At 42.2% G+C, this 9,010-nt stretch overlaps 1 protein-coding gene across 2 annotated transcripts; it reads left to right on the top strand.

The window, feature by feature from the left end:
• The first annotated feature begins 374 nt into the window (after positions 1-374).
• OGFRL1 (opioid growth factor receptor like 1) lies at positions 375-8,570 on the top strand. 2 transcript variants are annotated; one of them, XM_065730874.1, is made up of 7 exons: positions 375-623; positions 2,076-2,162; positions 2,840-2,918; positions 5,924-6,002; positions 6,095-6,161; positions 6,293-6,438; positions 7,812-8,570. In XM_065730874.1, the coding sequence occupies exons 1-7, from the start codon at positions 375-377 to the stop codon at positions 8,566-8,568; spliced, it is 1,464 nt and encodes a 487-aa protein (XP_065586946.1). In that variant the 3' UTR covers positions 8,569-8,570. The 2 variants fall into 2 exon arrangements, with proteins under 2 accessions (XP_065586946.1, XP_065586945.1); XM_065730873.1 differs by having other exon boundaries at positions 2,837-2,918.
• The last annotated feature ends 440 nt before the right edge of the window (positions 8,571-9,010 follow it).

The following is a 9,010-nucleotide window of genomic DNA, read 5'->3' as shown; positions in this document are numbered from 1 at the left end:
GTCCACGTCAGTGGTGAAGCCTGAGGGATTTTAGGAAGGGCTGAAGCCCCCCCAACCCTAAGCACTCCCCACAGGAGCCCTTCCCACGTGCCGTGCAACCCGCACGCTGCCGGTCACAAAACGCGAGCGGCTCCGCGCAAGGCGCTGCCATCTTCTCGACGCGCAGCCGGGTCGCCTCGCTCCTCGGCGCGGTCCCGGCGGGCACCACCCCGCCGAAGCTCCGGAGCTCACGGCTCCGCCCCGCGCCCGGCTGTGGGCTGGGGCCGGGTTGGGGAGCGGCCCCGGCCCCGCCCCGCCATGCCGCAGCCGTAGGCAGCCGGCGGCCGCTCCCAGCCCTCGGCCTCCGCGGCCTCCGCGAGGCGCGGCGCTGCCCGATGGGCGGCCTGCTGAGCGGCGTCAGCTTCAAGGAGCCCACCACGGTGGAGGACTGCGACTCCACCTGGGAGACCGACTCGGAGCCCGAGGCGCCGGAGCCGCGGCGGCAGCAGCAGCAGCAGGAGGGGGTGTGCACCGCCGCGGGAGGCGGGGAAGAGCCGCCCGCCGCTGACGGCCGGCCCGAGGAGCACCCGCGGCAGCCGGAGGAAGGGGAGCGGGCGGAGGGGGACGCCGGCGGCCTCGAGCAGGTACCGCCCGCGCCGCGGCGGGCAGGGAGGAGGGACGGAGGTGGTGTGCCGCCCCGCTCTGCCGAGCCAGCGGCGGGGAGACCCGGCGGAGTAGGCTGCTCCCGGCCGGAGGCGTCGGGGCGCGGATCTCCGCGTCCCCGCTGGAAGGAACGGCGCGGCTGCTCTGGCGGGGAGGAGCCCGCCTCCATCCCTCGGGCATGGCCGCTCTCGGCTGCGGTCGTACCCCGCCGGCCCCGAACAGCCCTGCTGAGAGGAGCGAGGCCTGGACAGCGTTGCTCCGGCTTCCTGCGGAGGCACTGCGTTAGGCGGCGTTTGCTCTGGAACTTGGCACTAAGTGGCTGTGAGCGCGGCTCCTGGTTCTAACGCACCGCAGCCACTGCAGTTTGACCCGAGTGCGGGGCGGACCGGCCGGGTCTGGGTTTTGGCTTAGGAACTGCCACTGTGCAGAATTATACAAGTATAAGCGTTCATTTTTTTTTTTTTTTTCATTTCTGCTTGATGCGCGGTACTAGTGGTTTGCTGATGCCTGTGTCAGGGGCTGTTGCTTGCTTGGGTAAGCACGTTTTGCCTACAGTCAGCGTTGGGCTGCGTGGAAACAGTTTGTCAGTCGTGTCATACTGTTAAGCAGTGAGTGTAGTCATACAGGCAGTTGTCCAGTGTGGTCACAGGGAACTTCTGTTTTTTAGACCTCATTTTAACCTACTGCATGCATATGGCCTTTTGTAGAGACTTACTTCATTAAATTAAATAAACCATATCTCTTTGTTACAGCGTAAAGAAATTACCTAGGAAAATAAAGTGGTCAGAGGCAAGTTGAATTCTCTGTAGAGCAGTGCTCCTTTTCCCCCAGTACGTGCAGAGTTCTGCCCAGTCAGTGGGATGGTTTCCATTGACCTTGATGTGCTCTGGTTGTTTCAGGTCATAACAAAGAGCTTCTGTTCAGGTCAAGGCCTCGTACAAGTGCATTTTCTCTTGGCAGGTTTTCCCTTGGGCGTACTTCTTCCTAGGATTTAAACTTAAGTTCTAAGGAAAGAATAATACAAAACAGTGAAGGCATTTGACTATGGATTGGCTGGTCTGTGACTGTGTCTTCTTTCACAGGATGCAGCAATAGCAATTAAGTCGAGGTACACATGACAAACATTATTTGCAAATAATGTGGTTTCCTGCTCAAAATTAGTGATGTCTCTGCATTTTCACATTCATTTACTTATTTAGTCTTCTATTAGAACCATCTTGGTTGCTTCAGAGTCTTACTTTCTAAATTTAGGTCTAAGCATGTGTTGTTAAGTATTGAGCAGAAAGTTGTTGAGTGTTTGACCAGACAGTAGGAAATACGTGTACTTGTGTATGTTTACATTGCTGAAATATGATGAAAAATAATTAATACTCTTCAGGTTTAGTATCTGGTGTGTTTGTATACCATTATTATCTACTTCTTAAATGTTTCAGAGCAGTGATGGAACTGAGCTGACAGCCAAACCAAAGAGAAGCTTCTATGCAGCAAGAGATTTATACAAGTACCGACATCAGTATCCAGTAAGAATATTTAATGGTTTAAAATTCTCTTTGTAGTAGAGAGCAGCACACATTTTTGAAAATCCTGAATGTAATGATGCTTAATAAATATGAGGGATAAGAATAGTCATAAAGCTGCTGGAAAGGCCCAGTGTATGCTGGTGGGAGAGGGATGAAACAAGGGTGGCATCTTTTTGTCCTAGGTTATGTGCAAACATGAGAGATGTGTAAACCTGAAAGTAGGGACAGGATCTCAGAAAGAGATATCACTGGTAGCCATCCAGGCAGGTCTTGAACACTTCCAGAGAAGGAGACTCCATAACCTTTCTGTGCAGCCTTTGCCAGTGCTCCATCACTGCACTGTGAAGAAGTTCTTAACGTATCCTTGAACACTGAAGAGGGTATGTAGAGTCTGGATAATGTGTTGTTTGTCTCTTGGAAATTCCTTGAGCCAGAAGTCCAGGTGCTGCTGTGCTTGCCTTTTCTCCCCAGTAGGAGAAGCAGGCAACCAGAAGGAACTGGCAGATCTTTAAACTGCTTAACTGAGCTGAATCTTTTAAGTTCTTTCAGTTTTTCTAAAATGATGAACCTTTATTGTCATCAAATGATTCAAAGAGCAGAATGTCACCTTGTAGATACTCTCAGTAGTGGGTTGTATTTTGTGGACTGATAATGCCCTATTTTCTTTCTTTCAGCAGAACTTTAAAGATCTTCGATACCAAAATGACTTGTGCAATCTCCGCTTTTACAAAAATAAAATCCCTTTTAAACCTGATGGTGAGTAATCTGTAACAATAATAGTGATAACAGTAGAATGTTCACCCATAACAATAACAAATCGAAACTGTTATTTTACAATGCTGATAAATTAGAGGTGTATAGCCATATATTGTATGATTTGAACCTCCTGTGTTGGACTAGCACGTTGATAACACAGAGGCTGATACTGGATAAATCAAAGTTTGCTTCTACTCTAGACAGGTGGTGCTCTTCTTACGTGCTAAAGGGGTATGATGAGACATTGTTAGCACAACTTATTTATACTAGTGGTACTGCCTTTCGTTAAACAAAGATAAAGCTGTTCCACCGTGCTTAGCAAACTCTTACTGCTTAAAAAGGAGTGACTTGGATCAGGGTGTTATTCCTAGCACCACGTGAGGGGGAAAATGAATGTGTTGTCACTTCCTTGTGTGTGAGAAATTGTTTTGTTATCATTGTTATAATAATCAAAGTCCTTGGTGGTTTTGGTAATGGAGCAGGACTCTCACACCCAAGGTACTGTGCAAACACAGAACAAGCTGGAAAATGACAAACCCTGCTCTAGAGAGTTTGCCTTCCTCTTGTCTCTCTTACTTTGGCTGCAGGCAGATGGGAAAACAGGAGACAATAAAACAGTGCTGGTTAGAATGATAGGCAGGAGTCTTGGCATGTGAGAGCTCAGCTACTGACAGAAAAAACCCAAACAACTTCAGCAGTTTTGAAAGAATGAGGATGTTACTTTGAAGGAGTTTGCAGAGACGTTTTTCTCAGCATGAGAGTAGCTGAAATACAAAAGTGTGTATTTGAATACATAAGGAGTGAGAAGTGGAGGCTGCTGCTGAGGGCTGGTCAGAGGCAGGAATCAATCTCCTAGCAGCAAATAGGTTGTGACACTGTAGGATGGGGCAGATCACAAAAGACTTTGGAAGTGAAGGCGTATACTTTTTTTTTTTTTTTGATGTTACAGGAAAGGACTTCACAGATTTCATGATAGAAGAGCACAAAGCAAAAAAAAGAATCACTGTAAAGTTTAAAAAAAGCTGCTGTTGTCTAGAAATGTTCTCAGCAGCATTCAAAGTAGATGTGAAGGTGGCAACAGTGTGCTTTTCAAGGTCAAGAAAAACAATGCTGAGATGAAATATCTAAATTCTCATGGAAAGCTGGAATGTTATAAAGAAGCCTGGAAGGTTGAAAATGACAGCTGTTTATAGATAGTGAGCAATAATAACCTCAGTAAGTGAGAAGATAAGTCAGGTTATGCGAAAGAAAGATAATAATCCTGATTTTTATCTAGATATACACAGGCAAATGCTGAAGACTGTATTATTAGTTTGGCTAGATGAAAAATTAGAGCTGTGAGTTACCAGTGAGCCATTACACAGGGTGCAGGTGCAGGAAGAAAGGAGGAGGTACTGAGGACCATATGAACCTGAAACAGAAAGGGTTTGGGGAGATCCTTTAAAGGTCCAGAGGACAAGCCAGGAGAAGAGTCTTGGAAGCTATGGGAGGCCTTGCCTCCTAAAACAAATTTTAGTTCTTGCAAGTTTTAAAATTTTCCCTTTCAGGAGAAAATTCTGAGTGGTGGTGTCAAAAGTAGCTGACAGACCATGAAAGATGAAGTCATGATGGCAGATTTCTGGCTGTGGAGGTATTTTTGAGAATGAGAAAGAACGGTCACCACCTTAACCTAACCCTGGGTCTAACCCTGAGTAGGGGGAGCTTAAGCTGCCATGTTATGGACTGAAGTAGTGGAGAATGCTACTGGGGAGAAAGAAAAGATATTTGTGGAGCAATCCTAGATCTGAAGTTTAATTCGACAACTGACTGGCTCTTGAATTACCCTGTCTTTAGTCCTTGGAACCGAGCAGGGAGCTTTCTGGTACGTGAAACATAAGAAACTTCACAAGTTGTATGGGATGTTATGAGAGCAGGAGACCCTCTTAGTCAGATCCTTTTCCAGTCTTGCCTGCACTGTAAACTTCACGTTGTTATCTCTTTGGCTACTTTCTCTTTTTGAATTACAAAGGGAGTTTTCACTTGGTATTGGGACTGATGTGGAAAATTTCACTAGGCAAACCGATACCCCATGTGTAATAGAAGACTACTCGAATAGGGCTTTGGGCTTTTTAGGCCACTCCTGTGCTATTCAGATTTGGGAGAGGCCATGCTGCCATGGTTGAACTGCTGGTTTCAGGCTGAAAACCTGCTAATTCTGGCTGTTCGTGGAAAGAGAGCAAAGATTTTGGAGCAAGTAATGTCCTTGTATGCATGTGTGCAGTGCCTAAACACATGCTCTGGTCTGTAACTGAGTTTCATGTCTGTGATCTTGATGTGAAGAATGATTATTTTTCTTTCAGGTGTACTTTTTCTCCTTTTTCTATTACTCTGTCATTGCAACAGGAACTGACTAAATGCCACAACTGTTGTGAGACTACTAAAAGCTGAAATTTCCATTTGATGGGCTTGACCTGAGGCTTCAGAGTCCGACTTGTAGCAATGGCATCAGTACTCTTGGCCACAGAAAATTGCCCAAGATTATAAAATCTTAACATTAGTTGCAGCTGGAGAGATTCCTGGAATGAAAAATTTATTGAAATATTGAGGCCTTATTCTACTAAGATGATATATATGCAGAGTTTTCTTGTGTTAGAGCAATGGCAGTTGATTAATGTTTCAGTAATTTACTTAAGTGGTTTGCCAGTTACCAGTCGATGTGATAAAGAAAACTAGAAAGTGAGGGTATCTAGAAAAGTGTAATTCTTTAAGATGTTGACATGTACCCTCAGGTGTTTTAAGTCAATTGATTTTTTTCTGAATTAAAATTTGATAAAACTCTTGATTTTATTTAAGTTTCAGCAACTAAATAAATTAGTTTTTAATAGACCTTATTTTGCCCAGTATGTGAAAGAAAATTAAAGCATGTGTTCTGTCAATGCACTTGACGTGTGCTTTCTTTATGTAGCTGAGAGCTGTTTTTGATGTCTGCCTAACAGTTTGGTTTTTTTTTAATTATTTTTATACAGGAGTTTATATTGAAGAAGTCCTAAATAAATGGAAAGGAGACTATGAAAAGCTGGAACATAACCACACGTACATACAGTGGTTGGTCACTTACTACCTATTTCTATTTCAAAGCTTGAAATGGATGAAGTGTTAATGTACTGTCAAACGTAATTAATTGTTTCTTTTAACAGGCTTTTCCCACTGAGGGAACAAGGTCTGAACTTCTATGCGAAAGAATTAACTACATATGAAATTGAGGTAATAGAAGTTGAGCTTAAAACAAACCATCACATTAATATTGATTCATAACTACTTCTTGTTATGTGGAGTTGTTTTATACAATGCAGATGTACTTGCTTTAATTCTATTTTGGATTTGTTCTTTATTAGGAGTTCAAGAAAACAAAAGAAGCAATTAGAAGATTCCTTTTGGCTTACAAAATGATGCTGGAATTTTTTGGAATAAAGCTCATTGATAAAACTGGAAATGTAGCACGAGCTGCTAACTGGCAAGAAAGATTTCAGCATTTGAATGAGTAAGTAATGACATGCACTTAATGCTCTAGAATTGCTGTAGAATCTCTTTAGTCTTTTGCTCCCTAGAGAAAGGGAAGATATATATTTTTCCAAAGATTGACAGGATAAAGGTAAAAAGAAATACTCAACGATGAGTTTGTGTTTGTTTGTGTATGTTTTTCTTTCCTCTTTTGTGGATTCATAAAATCATATAATAGAATCTTTCGAGTTGGAAGAGAACCTTAAAGGTCACCCAGTCCAAATCCTCTGCAATGAACAGGGACATCCACAGCTGTGTCGGGTTGCCCAGGGACCCTTCCAACTTGACTTCGAATGTCTCCAGGGATGGGGCATCCACTACCTATCTGGGCAACCCATTCCAGTGCCTCACCACCCTTACTGTAAAAAAACTTTCTTTATATCCAAATCTCCCTCCCCTCTGAGCTTGAAGCCATTCCCCCTTTTTCTGTCACAACAGACCCTGCTAAAAAGTCTGTCCCCTTTTTATAGCCTCCCTTTAGATTTTGTAAGGGTCTTCCTTAACTACAGTGCTTAACTAAAGAGCCTTAGACATGTATTGAGTCAAACTTTACCTTCAACTTTCAGCAAAAGACCATTTGTCACCTTACTTCATTGTTCAGGGGAGAGTAAACTTGCATTGAATTTTGTCCAGTGCAGATGTTTTCAAAATTTCTTTTCACATCTTGTGATCACTTTATTTTTACTCTAAGGTCAGAGGAACTGGTATATTTTTTTTCTCCTGTCTAAATGAAAACTTTTTGCTTAAGGCAGGATTGCTAGGGTCTAAATCTGAGTGAATAATAGAGATCATTTGTTACTGATTTCACTCTGAGCCAGCTAACAGGGATGTGTTGAGACAGGCTGCAGATAAAATGAGGTTTAAGGAGATCCAAATGTCACCCACTGCACATTCATACAATGTAGTTACTCTGTTGTTATAATACAAAGTAATTATATGAGTGTTTATTTGTGTACAGACTACTATGTAAGCTACTCATAATATTGGTGAGCAGCTATACTATTTAAATCAGGAGTTGAGATTCTTTTAACCTAACTTTTGCTGTCTAAATTTTAGGTATTTAAGTTATACTGTTTACTTAGATGTGTTTATGAGGGACATAGCACTGCAGAAGAAATTTCGGAAGATAAATTTATTTCATCTGCTGCCCCAGTGCCTTTTGGAGACATTCATTTTCAGTCCCAAGATTCTTGCACTGGCAGGCTTCATCAACTGTGAAAAATGAAACTACAGAAAGTTGAAGTACATATCTTGAGTGATTAAAAATGAATGAGAAATTGTATTTCCAGTTCCCTTTCTGTAAGGCTTTTTTTTTATTATTCAATGGGTTTTTTTTAACCTTTTCTTCCAAAGGTCTCAACACAACTACTTGAGAATCACTCGAATTCTGAAAAGCCTTGGTGAACTTGGATATGAGAGTTTCAAATCTCCCCTCGTAAAATTTATTCTTCACGAAGCTCTTGTGGAAGATACCATTCCCAATATTAAGCAAAGTGCTCTAGAATATTTTGTGTATACTATTAGAGACAGAAGAGAAAGGAGAAAGCTCTTGAGATTTGCTCAACAGCATTATACACCGTCAGAGCATTTTATCTGGGGACCCCCAAGAAAACAGAAGTCAGAGGGAAGCAAAACAAACAAAAAGCCAGCATCTCCAATTTCTATTCACAGCAGTTATATTTCTAAGCATAAGAAACTGAAAGAGCCTAAGAGTGCATCCACAAGTGGAACCTCAGCTAGTAAAGCAACTGAAGAGAGAAAAGTAGAACTTGCAAAAAATGGGGAAGAAAATGACCAGGATGACCAAGAAATGAACTGTGATGCTGTTAAGCAGAACAGTGAAAAGAACAGCGGTACTGATACTGATCAGCTTTCAAAATCAGAAGAAATTCAGGATCCCTCAGACAAAAAGGAGGACTCTTCTCATTCCAAAAAGGATGATGAGAGTATGAACAATGACTGTGGAAATCATCCAGGTGTTATAGATAAAGATTTATGTGACACTGAGAATTGTTCAGATAATGTGTCGTCGGATCTACAAGATAACCTTGATAAGGATACACCTTCAGGGGGAACCACCACAAAAACCAAGGATGAGGTCAAATTATGAGTCTGAGGTTAAAAGTCTTTGTTTCAGAATTGAGGTTAAAAGTCTTTGTTTCAGAATGAGTGAAGCAAATTATTCATCGCTTCTTCATTTTGTGTGAAATTCACATCTAATCTAGTATAAAACGTTCATGCTGTTGGGAATGCATCAGATTAGGCTTCTGTTATACTAATGAAGTTTGCCTTTTTTAATCTCAGTTTATCAGATGAGAATCAAGTGTGATTATATAAAACTATTGTGTAAATTCAAAGCCTAGGAATTAATTATCTTTTCCAGATACGTTGCGTAGAAAAAAAAAATAGCACTTTTTCCCATTAAATTAATCCAGTATTTATTTATTTATTTTCTTTAAATGTAACTTTCTAGTAAGTCTTGAAACATCAGAATTTTAAGTTCCTTTTAATATGCTTTCAGTGTTTATTTTGTTTTATGAAAGAGCTAGGAA

The sequence above is a fragment of the Cyrtonyx montezumae genome, unplaced genomic scaffold (assembly GCF_038088225.1).
Source record: "Cyrtonyx montezumae isolate F1298 unplaced genomic scaffold, pur_monq_1.0 scaffold_13, whole genome shotgun sequence".
In the NCBI taxonomy this organism is placed as follows: Eukaryota; Metazoa; Chordata; class Aves; order Galliformes; family Odontophoridae; genus Cyrtonyx; species Cyrtonyx montezumae.
Note: the sequence above shows the minus strand (reverse complement) of the source record. Positions and strands in the feature narration are given on the sequence as shown.